The sequence below is a fragment of the Aquarana catesbeiana genome, linkage group LG12, assembly GCF_042186555.1.
Source record: "Aquarana catesbeiana isolate 2022-GZ linkage group LG12, ASM4218655v1, whole genome shotgun sequence".
Taxonomy (NCBI): Eukaryota; Metazoa; Chordata; class Amphibia; order Anura; family Ranidae; genus Aquarana; species Aquarana catesbeiana.
In genome coordinates, this window is record NC_133335.1 from 229,518,562 (window position 1) to 229,536,401 (window position 17,840).

The following is a 17,840-nucleotide window of genomic DNA, read 5'->3' on the forward strand; positions in this document are numbered from 1 at the left end:
TGGGGCCACCGAAGGGGGAGTCACCTCACTTGTTTGGCACACCATTGCACTTTTTACAGAAGCACCAAACACTACAGATTTTGAGCATATTATTCTGTTGTTTTTTTTTATGTTACAAATACATTGATGTATAAAGCACCATTCATTAGGAATTATATTGTTTGATATAGGCTGCTAGCGCTGTTTCATACTTTATACAGTTTGGATTTTGCCTGGGGCTTTATGGTCAACAGGATGAAAATGGGTGTGTCTTAGGCTACCGGTTCTCAATAAGTTTGCATCTGATTGGTTTAAGGTATGCTCCTCATTATCCAGTCAAAGTTAGTGTGCCAAACAATTTAGTGTGTTAAACAATAATACCTTACTATTGTAATAAACCTTGTGGCCTCTCGCGGCCAGAGCTTGTGGGACTCTCCGGGGCCAGAGCTTGTGGGACTCTCCGGGGCCAGAGCTTGTGGGACTCTCCGGGGCCAGAGCTTGTGGGACTCTCCGGGGCCAGAGCTTGTGGGACTCTCCGGGGCCAGAGCTTGTGGGACTCTCCGGGGCCAGAGCTTGTGGGACTCTCCGGGGCCAGAGCTTGTGGGACTCTCCGGGGCCAGAGCTTGTGGGACTCTCCGGGGCCAGAGCTTGTGGGACTCTCCGGGGCCAGAGCTTGTGGGACTCTCCGGGGCCAGAGCTTGTGGGACTCTCCGGGGCCAGAGCTTGTGGGACTCTCCGGGGCCAGAGCTTGTGGGACTCTCCGGGGCCAGAGCTTGTGGGACTCTCCGGGGCCAGAGCTTGTGGGACTCTCCGGGGCCAGAGCTTGTGGGACTCTCCGGGGCCAGAGCTTGTGGGACTCTCCGGGGCCAGAGCTTGTGGGACTCTCCGGGGCCAGAGCTTGTGGGACTCTCCGGGGCCAGAGCTTGTGGGAATCTCCGGGGCCAGAGCTTGTGGGACTCTCCGGGGCCAGAGCTTGTGGGAATCTCCGGGGCCAGAGCTTGTGGGAATCTCCGGGGCCAGAGCTTGTGGGACTCTCCGGGGCCAGAGCTTGTGGAAGTGTCAGGCTGGAAGCAACCACAGAGGATGTTCAACTCCTGCCAGAGTTTACAGATATTACAGATTGCAAAGTCTGAGATTTCTGGAAAGGAAATAGGTCATCCTCTGTGGGGGCTTCCAGTCTGACATTCCTATTCAAACCGGGAGAGAATGCAAGTGAAAACCTAAAAATAAAGCCATCGCTGAGGGATGGGGCTGCACTATGATAGCAATTGGTTATTTTTAAAAGAACTTTTCTGGAGATCAGTGAGGTACATTGAAGTGTAAGGCGGGCAATAAACACTGCAGGAGGAAGCGGAGATGAGTGGCCGTACACCTGGGGTACCGAGTATACATCTGCGGTGATTTAGTAGACAATAGAATATTGCTGAGATACTCTGTCCCGGGTAGAATTCACACAGAGCCTAAACCACGGCCTCGGTTGCTTCTGGCTGGGAGTGAATGATACGAAGAATCTGCAGCATCAACGTCATAATGTACCAGAATAATGGTGATTCCGTGTGCTGGCGGCTCACCTGCTGGAAGGGGTTCTTCAAGCTCTGGCTGCAGTACAGGTAGTAATGAACCACTTCTAAAAAGGAGGAAACCAACAACATTGGTATGCAGAGACATGGAGGGGGAGAGCGAATCAGACAGAAAGATCAGGAGAGATAGAAAGAGACAGATAGATGGATGGAGATGGAGAGAAAAAAACAGACAATAGAGGAACAGAAAGAAAACAGATGAAGAGAGACAGATAACCTTAACTAGAGAGATAGACCATTAAAATGTATGAATGCTATGGATGGATAAACTTTAGCTTAATATATACATACTGTGGATGGATAGATGAATAAATCCTAAGTAAATATAAAAGGTACTGTGGATGGAAAAACCCTAGCTAGATACTGTATATAGATACTGCGGGTAGATGGATGGACAAACCCTAATTAAACATATAGATAGGATGGATGGATGGATAAACCCAGGATATATATATATATATAGATATATCTATCTATACACACACACACACACACACACACATACATGATGGATGGCTAAAGCTAATTATATAGATACTGTGAATTGAGGGATGATGGTTGGTTAAACCCTGGCCAAAATATATAGATACTGTTGATGGATGAATGGATAATTCCTGGATAAATATTTAGATACTGTGGATGGATGGATGGGTGAATGGATAAAACCTAGCCAAAATATTTGTATTGGAACTGGTCCAAACTGGTCAATCCATGTATTTATGGAACTGGTCCAAACTGGTCAGCCCATGTCTTTATGGAGCTGGCCCAGCTAATCAACCCATATCTCTATGGAGCTGGTCCAAACTGGTCAGCCCATGTCTTTATGGAGCTAGTCCAAACTGGTCAGCCCATGTCTTTATGGAGCTAGTCCAAACTGGTCAACCCATCTCTTTATGGAGCTGGATTTATATGCAGGGGGGGGGGGGGGGGGGGGGGGGAGTACAGTCATGCTGGAGCAGAAAAGGGGTCTTCTCCAAACTGTTACCACAAGGCTGGAAGAGTACATTTGACTATAATATCCTTTGTATGATGCAGGATTATCAGGCCCCTTTCTCTGGAGACCCCTGACCTCCATAATTTAGGGGGGGGTCACATGTACAGTGTATTTAGTCATATAGTGTATTTTAAGCCATGTGACTGATGTTCTAACTTTTAATGGCTCTCGCTGCTGAAAATGACAGTTGCTTACAGTACGGGGTCATGGGGCCTGAGATCCTTACCTGCACTGATCTGATCCTGGGTCATATTCATGATGAATTTGTCAGGAGCCACACAGAAATCACTGGTACCCTGCAAGACACAAACACATCATGTTACCATTCCAGATCACTTTAATAGGAATAAAAAAAAAAAATTATCAAGCCAAAATCACCAGGGTATGTAAACTTTTGATCAGGGTCATTTGTGTAGTTTCTGTTTGTTATTATCATTTAAAAAGAGTAAACACAGTTGATTGATAATAAATGGCTTCAGCCAAACACTAACCATGAGTGAAGGAAAAGTTTTTGTGTTATCATTCATATTCTCTGAAAAATGGCCAAGAAATCATAAATTCTGCCCGGGTATGTAAACTTATGAGCACAACTGTATTATATAGATAGATATACCTCCTCTGTAACTCTAAACTGGCAATCTGTAGAAATTTTAAAGCGTCCCCTATGATGACTTTTAAGTACCGTAGTTTGTCGCCATTCCACGAGCGTGCACAATTTTAAAGCGTAACATGTTAGGCATCTATTTACTCGGCATGACATCATCTTTCACATTATACAAAAAAAATTGGGCCAACTTTACTGTTTTTTTGGTTTTAATTAATGAAAGTGTATTTCTTCCTAAAATATTTGCATTTGAAAGACTGCTGCGCAAATACAGTGTGACATAATTTATATATACATATATATATTTATTTATATATACATATATATATTTATTTATATATATATATATAATATAATATATATATATACACACACACACACACACACACACACACATACATACATATTTATTGTTGAAGCCCTATGGCCGATACGGATAGGCATAACATAGACTTATTATAAGACTTACAACATGAAATAGACCTGAAGTGTGCCTTGGTCTGATGGCCGGCATACCAAAATAAGGGGGCATACCCAAGATTAGAAATTAATATTTTGTGAAAGAGAAATGATTTGAGAAATGCTCTAAAAAGGGGATGGGAGGGTGGGTATCGCGCACAGGAAACCGACAAAGACCACAGGCGAGCGGGCTGGTTAAATACCCCCCAGGCTCCTCCCATAAATTAAGGCCACTATACTGGCCTTCTTACTTATGGTTGAAGCCCTATGGCCGATACAGATATGAACAACATAGACTTATCATAAGACTTACAACATGAAATGGACCTGAAGTGTGCCTTGGTCTGATGGCCGGCAATACCAAAATAACATTCAGGTAGGGGTTAAGTTTTATTGGTTTTGGTCTTATTCATTGAGCAAGTTTGGTAAATGCTTGTGACATTTCCACCTGAGGATTGGGGATTGTACCGGTCGAAGCAGGCGGACTTCCACCTGCCTAGTCTCTTAATAACATTATCTGGGACCCCATGCCGAGATGCTGTCGAGGCTGCTCCGATACGGAAAGAGTGACCGGAGTACTGACTGGGGTTGAGTTGTAGGTTGCGGAGAAGAATCATCCCGTGTTCCATGAACTGACTGGAACTCAAAGGTTTGACAGGAAAGGGTAGAAGGGGACTAGAATCTAACTGTTCGGGCAGGAGTGACAGTAGGCGGTTAAGTATGGTAACTGGACACCAGCTATTGTTAGTTTTGTAGAGGCGGATGTCTACTCTGGGGCCTGATTGCTGGGTTTTGGATACCGCAAGATGGAGGATGAAATGGTCTTGGTAGCGAACCAAGTGACGTCCTACACAGGACTTGGCCTGCGGGGTTATTACAGGTGAACTCACCAGGCCGCAGGAACCCTTAGTAGGCCAGATAGATTTCTGCTTGTATGACCAAGCTGGAGAGAAGACTAAACGGAGATCTGGCGAGGATAGTGGACCTGTCTCTGAAGATGTTACTTGTATTAGGTAGGCGTTTGCCCTGGTTTATCGGCTGTTGTATTTGTATGCCACGTGGGCTGGCTCGGATCGCATGGCTTGCGAACAAGGACGGTCTTGCGGGATCTTGTAGAGCCAGAAGTGTTGGATGCCAGCTAAGTATAGCCGGATAGTATTGTGGGACAAGGCCAAGTGACTATGGCAATATGAGATAAAGGCCAGTATGTGCTTGGCGTCTGTCATAGTTCTAACTGAGCAGGTTGCTAGGAATTTGTGGAAAGCGCTCCAAGCTATATGGTAAGCTTTGAGCATGTTACGGGACAGAGACTGGTTGATGAGCTGGGTCGCTCTGTGGAGATGCTGTTCTAGTCCAGAGTCAGCTGAGACCAGGCCGGGATACAGGCTGATACAGGATCGGCTCCGGGATCCTGCCGAAAGGAGGAGGTGAAATTAAAGTGTGACAGTGCGTCTGCGGCAAGGTTGCATTTGCCTGGAATGAATGTACAGTGGATGTTGAGTTGGTGCTGAAGGGAAAGTTGTACCAGCCTGCGTAGGAAGGACATAACCAAGTGTGACATAGACCTGCCTTTATTAATGATATCTGCCGTGCCTGGTTGTCGGTGGTGAAGGCACAGTTTGTCCTGTCCAGATATGACCCCAGAGCTGGGCGGCTGCCACGATCGGGTAAGGCTCGAAGAGAGAGGAAGTTCGGGTAAACCGGGGATTGAAAGTATCTCTGGAGGGCAGGGACCTGCAAACCAATGGTGGCCAAAAATTGCAGCGAAACCTGTGGAGGCTGCAGCATCTGTTACTACCTGCGGTGATTGAAGTGATATTGAAGGTATAAACATGGACATACCATTCCAGGTGGAAATGAACTCCTCCCACATTGATAAGTCTGCTACTGCTGCAGTGTCAAAATTGAGGATCTGATCGGGGTCCTGTGCCTGTGAGAGGTAGACCAGGAGGCATGACACGAAGGACCGACCCTGGGAATGATTCGCATGGAGAAATTGAGCATGCCCAACAGACTAGAGCTGCTTTTTAGTACACCCTCTTGTGTGGGTGAATTCTCAAAGGACTGACCTAATGCGGTTTAATTTGTCAAGAGGGAGGCTGGCCTGCATGGACCAAGTATCTAGGTTGACTCCGAGGAAGGTGATGGAGTGTGCTGGTCCGTCAACCTTGTGTTCGGCAATGGGGACATTGAGATTCTCAAAGACGAATCTCAATTTGCTTAAGTTTCCTGGGGGCACACCGAGCTGTTCGATTAACATGAAGTCGTCCAGGTAATGGATGACCTCTTGACACTGAGCCTTATGTATAAGTATCCAGGTGAGGGTCTGTGCAAAAGTGTTGAAGAGCCAGGGGCTGCTTTTAGAGCCAAAGGTCAGCTTGGTAGTAAAGTAATACGCCTCTTTCCACTTAATACCGTGCCAACACCAGAGGGACGAGTAGATAGGCAGGAGCTTAAAGGCCTCTGAGATGACGGCCTTGGAGAGCCAGGCGCCTGTGCCTGCTTTGATAATGGCCTGAATTGCCATATCTACAGAGGCATACTTCAGGGAGAACTCTTCGGAGGGAATTAGGGAATTGAGGCTGGGAACATGAGAAGAATGAGGCGCAGACAGGTCGTACACCAAGCGAGCTTTATTCGAGAACTTGCCCTTGACAAGCCCAATAGGGCTAACTCTCCAAGTGATGAACAGGGGCTGTGTGAAGGGACCTATGATGAAGTCTCACTTCAGTTCGGCCTGTAATAGCTGGTCTATGGCCTGCTCGTCAGTGGCCGCTGAGCGGAGGTTCCTGCATTCATAGGTTGTATGGGGCAGAGAGATGAGGCCGGTATGGAACCCTGCTGTAAATCCTTGGATAAGGAAGGTGACCAGGGAAGGAATGGGGTGTGAGGTGAGATAGAGCCCCAGCCATAGGACATTAACTCGGCCTAGTCATGCCTTCTTCTGCTGCTTGACCTCACATAAATTTCTGGGATGTGTCCTCTGGCATATGATACAGATATGGAGCAGGCGGCATTGGCTAAAATTACATGAGCCATAGTTGTAGTTGTTACAGATAGCTGCTCCTCCTACGGTCCGAACAGAGCGTCCGAACTTGTCCACTTGGGACGTCTGTACCGGGGCCGACTGGCCTTGAACTGCACCGGAGGTGGAGGGGAACGCGAATGGATGAGTAACTGCCGCGTTGGCGCACCAGATGGCCGTGTGAGTGGAGGACTGGGCAAATAGCGCACAGTGGTGAGCGCAAGCCAGCAAAGTGGCGGTAGAACAACTCAGTGTCCATAAGGCTCCAATCCGTTCCTGTCTGAAATTGTGCCAGCCTGGCTGCTGCTTTAGTAGAGAAGGAACGATGGTAATTGTAGAACGAAAAACCTCTGTATTTGTAGCCCAAGTCCACCACGGTGTGGAGATATAAATCCAGCTCTTCCCTTCTGCTGGGGGAGGCTGAGCATAAGACATCCCTCACCATCCCGAAGGCCAGCGCAAACTCTGGGACAGACAACTTTCGGTTGAACCTAGGATCTTTGGCCTTGAGGACCACTGACACGTCTGCCCAGGTATAGGCTTTGTTCTCTGCCAGGTCGTGGACTGAAATGAGGAGGGAGGCGAGGTTGATGTCCTTGATGTCCTTCCTAATGCTGGCTGGAACCAAATGTGCTGGGCAGATAGTGGGACTTGTCCCTGTGTTACCTGCAGGAAGGGGTGTCAGAACCCGCACTGTGGCTGGGTCAGGGATAGTCGTGGCCGGGCGAGCCTCCAAGAGTGCCACTCTGGCTTGGACATCCATGACCGTAGTTGACAAAGATGACACCATGGTGTGAAGTTGGGAACAGAAATGCATGAAATGAAAGGTCAAACTAAACCCTACCTGCGACAGCCGAGCCAGACACGTTGTACAAAAACCACGCACGGGAAACGAAAGCCTCGAGAACCTCGAAGACAGAACTCACGAACGCTAACGAATCTCGAATAATCGGCCTAGTGATGTAGTATTGCGCACAGGAAACCGACAAAGACCACGGACGAGCAGGCTGGTTAAAATATGCCCCCCCCCCCCCCCCCGGGCTCCTACCATAAATTCAGGCCACCATACTGGCCTTCTTAGGCTTCATGCACACGAGACGTCGGTGCAAACTCCGCTGAACACATTTTACCGCATTTGCGTCTAGAAAGCGCCTGCAGAGCAGAGAATGAAATTTTGCGACCCAACTTTGGGGCCCCGTATCTCAGGGCACTTGGTGCTAGGAACCCCAATTTGGTGTGCAAATACAGTGGAAGTAACTCTACAACTACATATCCAAAGCTGGGGTTCCTAGCACCAAGTGGCCCTGAATTTGGGTCACAAAATGTCAAGCACTGTTCTGCAGCAGAGAATGACATTTTGCGATATATATATATCCAAATTTTTTGCTAGAAAATTACTTAGAACCACCAAACATTTATATATATATAATGTTTGGTGGTTCCAAGTAATTTTCTAGCAAAAAATACGGATTTTAACTTGTAAACAACAAGTGTCAGAAAAAGGCTTAGGCATGAAGGGGTTAATATTCTCCTTTCTGTATGTATTAAAAGGCTTTAGAATTAAATATGTATAAAAGTTGCTTTCTTTGCTAGCAGGGATGAGGGAGGGATGATTGTGGGATGAGGTGGGATGAGGGAGGGATGAGGGTGGGATGAGGGAGGGATGAGGGAGGGATGAGGGTGGGATGAGGGTGGGATGAGGGAGGGATGAGGGAGGGATGAGGGAGGGATGAGGGAGGGTTGAGGGAGGGTTGAGAGTGGGATGGGGGTGGGATGGGGGGTGGGATGGGGGTGGGATGGGGGAGGGATGAGAGTGGCATGAGGGAGGATTGAGGGTGGGATGAGGGAGGGATGAGGGTGGGATGAGGGAGGGATGAGGGAGGGTTGAGGGTGGGATGAGGGAGGGATGAGAGTGGGATGAGGGAGGATTGAGGGTGGGATGAGGAGGGATGAGGGAGGGATGAGGGAGGGATGAGGGTGGGATGAGGAGGGATGAGGGAGGGATGAGGGAGGGATGAGGGAGGGATGAGGGAGGGATGAGGGAGGGTTGAGTGAGGGTGGGATGAGGGAGGGTTGAGGGAGGGATGAGGGAGGGATGAGGGAGGGATGAGGGAGGGATGAGGGAGGGATGAAGGAGGGATGAAGGAGGGATGAAGGAGGGATGAGGGAGGGATGAGAGTGGGATGAGGGAGGATTGAGGGTGGGATGAGGGAGGGATGAGGGAGGGATGAGGGTGGGATGAGGGAGGGATGAGGGTGGGATGAGGGCTGGATGTCCCGCCTCTTAATGCAGATCTATTTTTTTTTTTTGCACCTCATTTTAAAACATCCCTTGCCCATGCAGAGCAGAGTAAAAAAAGGGTCTTATTCAATATTAATAAAATAGATGTGTGCATGCTCTATTGAGCACTCTGTTCGCCCCTCCCCCGCTACTCCTGTGTTTTGCTTTGCGATAGGACCTCTTTAGCAGAAACTTTCGAGGAAATGCTAGTTGACTGGCAGCTATTCTGATTCTGTGGCTTTGACACTTTCAGAGGTATTGACCTGGAATATGCTAACAGATCAATAAATGAAAAAAAAAAAAAGACCTGGCTTGTCCCGAGTCAGTAAAGTATTGAATGCAGAGGATCAGCATGACAGCCAGGCAGCCAGCATTTTCAGTCTCGAGGTCTGTGTGGTCTCCGAGTGTTTTTCTTTGAATTCCTCCTCCATGCAGATTTCTTCGGCACAGTTGTCAGATGTTTTCCCTCCTGCGGCCTTCTCCTTAATGGAAAACGGTGTCATAATTCATTTTCCCCTCATAACGGCTGCAATCTTCCACCAACATGGTGCAGACAGATTACACGTGGATCAGACCTGAAGCCCGTGTCTGGCCGGGGAGATTCAATTAGCAATGAGTGGGGGGGAATTGGATACGCTGAAATGCACCTGGCAACAGAATTGGAGGCGGTCGCGGTGTTAAATCGGTGGAGATGGACCACATAAAGAGATGCAGACAGTTCCCGTAAAAAAAAAAAAAAATGTGGACGAAAGTTGCAGATTGCCCGACTCCTTTAGAGGGCGCCGTACTCGCACTGTGTGAGATTTTAAAAGTTTGCAAAAATCGCACACAAGCTTTAACATAGAAATGTCACAAAGTCATTTACAATCCTATTAAATCTGCAGATATCATTGGAACAATCCCTGGTGATCCTGCCATGAAGGTTCTTCATCAGGCGCTTCCTGTTATAGGGGGACTACATTCTGTCCCTGCTCCTGTGTAAATAGCAAAATTAGGAACACCAGACAGATCAACCACATCCGCTGGTAACCTAACAGAGGCTTCAGCTACAGTCCCTGCATCTTGGCCACCCCCCCCCCCCCTCCAACACATGTCACCCTGACTGGCCTTAGTCGTATAGCATAATGGGGTATGCTGACCACCAGCTTAAAGGGGGACTCCCCCCCCCCCCCCCAGGAGAAAGGGGGACTGCCACCCCCCAGGAGAAAGGGGGACTGCCACCCCCCAGGAAAAAGGGGGGACTGCCACCCCCCAGGAGAAAGGGGGACTGCCACCCCCCAGGAGAAAGGGGGACTGCCACCCCCCAGGAGAAAGGGGGACTGCCACCCCCCAGGAGAAAGGGGGACTGCCACCCCCCAGGAGAAAGGGGGACTGCCACCCCCCAGGAAAAAGGGGGACTGCCACCCCCCAGGAAAAAGGGGGGACTGCCACCCCCCAGGAAAAAGGGGGACTGCCACCCCCCCAGGAAAAAGGGGGACTGCCACCCCCCAGGAAAAAGGGGGACTGCCACCCCCCCAGGAAAAAGGGGGACTGCCACCCCCCCAGGAAAAAGGGGGACTGCCACCCCCCCAGGAAAAAGGGGGACTGCCACCCCCCCAGGAAAAAGGGGGACTGCCACCCCCCCAGGAAAAAGGGGGACTGCCTGTCAGCAGCAAAAGGGGGTAGGTCGACTTCCAGGGTAAGAGGGACACACTGACCACCAGGTTAAAGGGACTAGGTGACTACCAGAATAAAATTTAAGGGGGCACACCAGCCACCAGCACAGTGGGGCACACCAGCACAAGGAGGCGCTCCTACCACCAGCACAAGGGGGCATGCTGAACACAAGCAAAAGAGGGTGATTCAACCATCAGCATGTAGAGGCACATTAACCATCAATGTAAAGGGGCACACCAGCCACCATGCACAAGGGGGCATGCTATCCACCAGGGTAAGGGGGCACACTGACCACCAGTATAAGAGGGCACACAAACCACCACTATAAGGAGGCACACCAACTACCACTATAAGGGGGCACACCAACCACCACTATAAGGGGGCACACCAACCACCACAATAAGGGGGCACACAACCACCACAATAAGGGGGCACACCAACCACCACAATAAGGGGGCACACCAACCACCACAATAAGGGGGCACACCAACCACCACAATAAGGGGGCACACCAACCACCACAATAAGGGGGCACACCAACCACCACAATAAGGGGGCACACCAACCACCACTATAAGGGGGCACACCAACCACCACTATAAGGGGGCACACCAACCACCACTATAAGGGGGCACACCAACCACCACTATAAGGGGGCACACCAACCACCACTATAAGGGGGCACACCAACCACCACTATAAGGGGGCACTCCTACCACCAGCACAAGGGGGCACTCCTACCACCAGCACAAGGGGGCACTCCTACCACCAGCACAAGGGGGCACTCCTACCACCAGCACAAGGGGGCACTCCTACCACCAGCACAAGGGGGCATGCTGAACACAAGCAAAAGAGGGTGCACCAACCATCAGCATATAGAGGCACATTGACCACCAGTATAAGAAGGCGCACCAGCCACTATGCACAAGGGGGCATGCTGTCCCCCATAGTAAGGGGGCATACCAACCACCAGGGTAAGGGGGCACACCAACCACCACTATAAGGGGGCACACCAACCACCACTATAAGGGGGCACACCAACCACCACTATAAGGGGGAACACCAACCACCACTATAAGGGGGAACACCAACCACCACTATAAGGGGGCACTCCTACCACTAGTATAAGGAAGCATACTGCACACAAGAAAAAGAGGGTGATTCAACCATCAGCATATAGAAGCACAATGATCACCAGTGTAAGGGGGCACACCAGCATAGAGGGGTATGCTGAACACCAGCAAAAGAGGGTGCACCAACTATCAGCATATAGAAGGCACATTTACTACCAGCGTAAGGAGGTGCACCAGCCACCATGCACAAAGGGGCATGCTGTTCACCAGCATAGAGGGGCACACCGACCACAGCATAAGGGGTAATGCGGAACACAAAGCAAAAAAGGGAGCGCCAACCACCATTGTATAGAGGCACATTGACCACCAGTGTAAGGGGGTGCACTGGCCACCAGCATAATGAGACATGCTGACCACTAGGGGGCACCCCTGACCACTGGCTTAAAGGGATGTGCCAACCAGCAGCAAAAAAGGCGGCATTCTGACCACCAGTTAAAAGGGAAATGCTGACCACCAGAGTAATTACATAGTCCTGCCCCTGCACTGTATACACTGCATAATCCTAGAATCTATAATTACAATTTTTTTTCTTCTAGTTTTTATTTTTATTTTTTTACTGTTTGTGGCATAGAAGTTTTTTCAGATAGTTTTCCAGGCCCTGATCCCACTAAGGTTGAGAATCCCTGCCTTAGATGATCTTACGATGCAAATACCCAACAGACGATCAAGGACCCAGGAAGAATATTGCTATTTTTCCAGAAGGGATTCAAGACAAAAAGGTAAATCTTCAAGGGTCCCCATAAGATGGGAAAACTTACATTTTTTTAAATTAATGTCCACTGCAAGGCTGCATTCACACCTGAGTGTAGCGTCTTTGACCGCTTTTCCAGCTTTTTTTGGTGCGTTTTTGCATGCATGTATGCAGTGTTTGTGGGCTTTGGCATTTTTTTATTAGCCAATAAAGAAAACTATTATCTGTTGCATCATTTGTTGCTAGGTATTTCAGCTTTTTTAGCTTTTTTTCCATTAGCTTTTATTTCTTCTTTTATTATTATTCATTTATTATGTTTTTTTTGTTTCGGGTAAGGGGTTTAAGTTTAGTTTAGGTTAGGATTAGGAGTTGGGGCTAGGGTTATTTATTATTATTTTATTTTTTATTTTATTTTGGGGTTAGGGTTATTTTTTTTTAATTTATTATTATTATTATTATTATTATATTATAATACGAATAATAATCAATGAATAAATAAATGTAAAATAAACAAATAAAAATCATAAATAATAAATTAAATTCAATAAATTAATACTAAGTAACAATAAATAATTAACTCTTAACTTTAACCCTTACCCCTTAAAAAATAAACACCCTAACACAATAAAAAAAATATATTATTATTAAGAATGTATGTTTGGGTGTTGTTATATTATTAATATTATTATTCATAATAATACATTTAATATTTTTTAAGGTTAGAGGTTATTTATTTATTAATGTATTACTTATTATTCCACTTATTTATGAAGATTTTTAGTTATTTGTGTATTTATTTATTCATATATTATTACAATTTAATTTTTTTTTACTTTTTTTCATTGGAGCAGAAAATCGAGCAAAAACGCAGGAATGGCGCGTTTCCATTCATTTCCATGGGAACACAAACAAGCCAAAAACGCCCAAATCTGCCCGATTCGAGCGACAAAAAAAAAAAAAAAAAAAAAAAGCCTCAGAACTTGTTTGAGCTTCAGGCGTTTTGGAGTGGAGATGTGAACCCTCTCCATAGAGAATTATTGATTTTTTATTTTTTTTCCACCCTCCAGTGTTTTGGAGGTGTGAATGGGGCCTAAACCTTCACTGCGCTGCCTTACCACCCCCATCTGCCCGCAGGACCCCCTGAAAAAAATTAAAAAAGCTTTGTGTAAAGTTCTGGGCTGGTCTAGGTAAATGTGGAGTTTCCCTTTAAGCCATAATATAATGAAGCACTGTAAGCAGATGTATTAAGGAGCGACTATGGGAAGGACGAATAAAAATCACCCCCAGAGACACTTTATATATGGATACTTATGTATCAGATTTCTTGGACTCCGAACGCTATAATCAGATACGGTTGTCACCTATAAAATTACCGCTCATCAGCATTTCGGCGTCCTTGATCAATGCTTATAGGAAAACAATCAGCGGGTGATATTTTTTGCTCTCCTTGAAATTGATCCCAGATCGAGCAGTGAAGGGTTGAGCGTTCGGTTGGCTCTGATCCGGACTGAACTGGATTATATGCTGATCGGCTGTCTTTGACCTTTTTTCGCTGCCAGTGCCCTTCTTTTTTTTTTTGCTTTGCACACATTTAAAAGAATCATTTTAGGCCTGAAGATTAGTTAAAACACCCAAAACAAAGCAGAGACCCTGGAGAATAAAACGGTGGTTGTTCCAACTTTTATTTGTTACAATATAAAAAAAAGATAAAAGATTGTGCCAAGTAAATAGATACCCAACATGTCAGGCCTTGGCTGCATCATTAAGGGCGGAGTCACACTACTGCGATATTACAGAGTAAGGCCTCTTTCACGTGATCTTATTTTTGACAGCGCGATTTTCTGTGTGTCACATGGGGCGGCCCACTCAGTTGCTGCTTTTCAGGCGACAAGCCTCGGCCGATTTTAAAAATTGCAGCAGAATCACATCGAGCTTGGGGGGGCCATTGAAGGATAATGTCACCCAGAGGCAGCCAGTCCATTAGGGGCGCAGGGGCGGCGCCCCCCCCCCCCATTCATGCGCCTGGCCCCCTAATCTACATGCAGGGCGCCGGACACATTGGTTTCCAATGAGGGGGATTTTCTTTTTTCAAGCACGTGATTAGAGCCTGAGGTTCTAATAGGCTTCAAAAAAGGATGGGCTCGGGGCGCAGAGCATTGCGCCCTGAGCCCACCCAGTTGTGTGACAATAGCAAATGAATATTCACTATTGTCACACTAATTCTTCTCCTGGCCAATCAGGAAGTGGGTCCTGGGAACCGTTTCTTGATTGGCCGAAAGGAGAAGCCATCCTATTGGCCAAGGAGGAAGAAGGAGGAGGAGAAGGAGGAGGAGGAAGGAAGGAAGGAAGGAAGGAAGGAAGGAAGGAAGGAAGGAAGGAAGGAAGGAAGGAAGGAAGGAAGGAAGGAAGGAAGGAAGGGGAGAAGGAAGGGAGGAAGGAAGGGAGGAAGGGGAGAAGGAAGGAAGGAAGGGGAGAAGGAAGGAAGGAAGGGGAGAAGGAAGGGGAGAAGGAAGGAAGGAAGGAAGGAACGAGGAGAAGGAAGGAGGAGAAGGAGAAGGAGGAGAAGGACGGAAGGAGGAAGGAAGGAAGGAGGGAAGGAAGGGAGGTGGAGGAGGAGAAGGAAGGAAGGAAGGAAGGGAGGAGGAGAGAAGGAAGGAAGGAAGGAAGGAAGGAAGGAAGGAAGGAAGGAAGGAAGGAAGGAAGGAAGGAAGGAAGGAGGAGGAGGAGGAAGGAAGGAAGGAGGAGGAAGGAGAAGGAGGAGGAGGAGGAGAGATGGCTTCCATGATACTGAGAAGACGCAGGGGAAGACTGACCGATGGAGGGAAGACATGGGGGAGACTAAAGGGGGAAGCTGTCACCTCCACATGTCAGGTCAGGGTGAGTGAGCCAGTGACTGGGGGTGTGTGTGGGCGTGTGGGTACGGTGCGTGGTGCGGGCTGGAGCAACGGGGGGGGGGGGGGAGAGATGGTGTCCATGGTCAGGTTCGTCTGCCGCCCCTCCCTGACCAATGAAGCACCAGCCACCACCGACGTCACGCAAGCATGTGTCGCAGGTTGTGCTGTGACTGCCATGCGACTTAGAATCGAGAGCGGAATCACGACAGTTCTGCCAGCAATTCCAAACCATGAAGTGTGAGTGGCGCCTTCAAGACAAATGTAACTGCAATGCACGGGTATACATGGTGGTACGCATGCTTCCACATCACAAGGCACACACCTGCACTATAGTGCACCACAATATGCACTGTGGTGCACTGCAATGTCAAAAAATTCATTACAGCTCAAATGAACGAGCAACCTGTTGCAATGCACAAAAAACGCGCTGAAAATTTGCAATCCAACAATGTCATTTGACCTTAGGAAGGAGAGCAGAACTGGAGAAAAGGGGCGGCTGTGGAGGACCGGTCATCAATACTGAAACCGCCCAGGAGGAGGAAGGCAGGACTGTGCATGAAGGTCAATTTTACTTTAATTAAATCCTCTCCTGGAAAAACTAGAATGATTAACTGCTGGGGGGGGGGGGGCACATTGGGCTTTTATGGCCAGCCTGGAGTTAGGCTTTAAAGTAACATATTAGGTTAGGATTGAGGTCCTGTGCACGGCCCTTACAACCGGCTTACATAAGTGATGATAAAGGCTCCATTAATCCCGGCCTGGGGTTCAACTCACAAACACAACCTAAATTTAGCAGCAACTGTACATCAAAAATAACTACATATTAAGTATCATGGGATTATCATGTGCAGTTCATTCCGCTACAGTAACAGGCACAGATACAATGTGGAGAGAGCACCCTCCCCCCACGGCACATGCCAACCATCTACTGCCTGGTGCCCCGGGTCCTGACGCCATGTTCCTGTGCGCCCCCCCGTTCCCTGTGGTTGTCCAATCTGGTGCTATATGAGCATTAGAAGGACGGCCCTAAGCTGCCCATACACCATACAATTTTCTTATTCAATTTTCTCTAGATTTACCTTCAACTATGTAGTGCAAGAGCCTGCCTGATTTCATACACATTTTAAAGTGTTTAAGTTTGACCTCCTATTATATGGTTTTGGTAAATCTAAAAGGAAAGTTGTATGAGAAAATTGTATGAGAAAATTGTATGAGAAAATTGTATAATGTATGGCCAGCCTTAGACAGCGCACAGCCCGTCATGCTGCTCCTCTCCAGAACCGCCACCACCACCACCACCACCACACTTTCCTGCCAGCAACAGTGGCTAAAGGGACAGTCTGCCATTTCACCTTTCAGATGTGTGCGTTTATACCTATACACACACACAGACTGAGTGTGTAGGTGGTACTACCATACTATGCAAAAAGGGACGGTGGTGAAAAGAATCATAGGTGGCGCTCTGTACTGGGCTACATATACATCTGTTCTCTGCACCCTGTACATTACACGCTCCCGACCCCTGCACTCTGTACATTACAGGCTCCCGACCCCTGCACTCTGTACATTACAGGCTCCCGACCCCTGCACTCTGTACATTACAGGCTCCCGACCCCTGCACTCTGTACATTACACGCTCCCGACCCCTGCACTCTGTACATTTCACGCTCCCGACCCCTGCACTCTGTACATTTCACGCTCCCGACCCCTGCACTCTGTACATTTCACGCTCCCGACCCCTGCACTCTGTACATTACACGCTCCCGACCCCTGCACTCTGTACATTACACGCCCCCGACCCCTGCACTCTGTACATTACACGCCCCCGACCCCTGCACTCTGTACATTACACGCTCCCGACCCCTGCACTCTGTACATTACACGCTCCCGACCCCTGCACTCTGTACATTACACGCTCCCGACCCCTGCACTCTGTACATTACACGCTCCCGACCCCTGCACTCTGTACATTACACGCTCCCGACCCCTGCACTCTGTACATTACACGCTCCCGACCCCTGCACTCTGTACATTACACGCTCCCGACCCCTGCACTCTGTACATTACACGCCCCCGACCCCTGCACTCTGTACATTACACGCCCCCGACCCCTGCACTCTGTACATTACACGCCCCCGACCCCTGCATTCTGTACATTACACGCTCCCGGCCCCTGCATTCTGTACATTACACGCTCCCGGCCCCTGCACTCTGTACATTACACGCTCCCGGCCCCTGCACTCTGTACATTACACGCTCCCGACCCCTGCACCCTGTACATTACATGCTCCCGACCCCTGCACTCTGTACATTACACGCTCCCGACCCCTGCACTCTGTACATTACACGCTCCCGACCCCTGCACTCTGTACATTACACGCTCCCGACCCCTGCACTCTGTACATTACACGCTCCCGACCCCTGCACTCTGTACATTACATGCTCCCGACCCCTGCACTCTGTACATTACATGCTCCCGACCCCTGCACTCTGTACATTACATGCTCCCGACCCCTGCACTCTGTACATTACATGCTCCCGACCC

The 17,840-nt window shown here is 48.4% G+C and overlaps 1 protein-coding gene across 1 annotated transcript in view; it reads right to left on the reverse strand.

Moving 5' to 3' along the window:
- Positions 1-17,840, reverse strand: part of TTYH2 (tweety family member 2) — a 143,995-nt gene that overhangs the window by 19,575 nt on the left and 106,580 nt on the right. Inside the window, exons 7-8 of the mRNA XM_073606888.1 lie at positions 2,780-2,849; positions 1,551-1,606 (exon numbers count right to left, since the gene is read on the reverse strand). Coding sequence (XP_073462989.1) covers positions 1,551-1,606; positions 2,780-2,849 — 126 coding nt within the window. The remainder of the gene's footprint in view (positions 1-1,550; positions 1,607-2,779; positions 2,850-17,840) is intronic.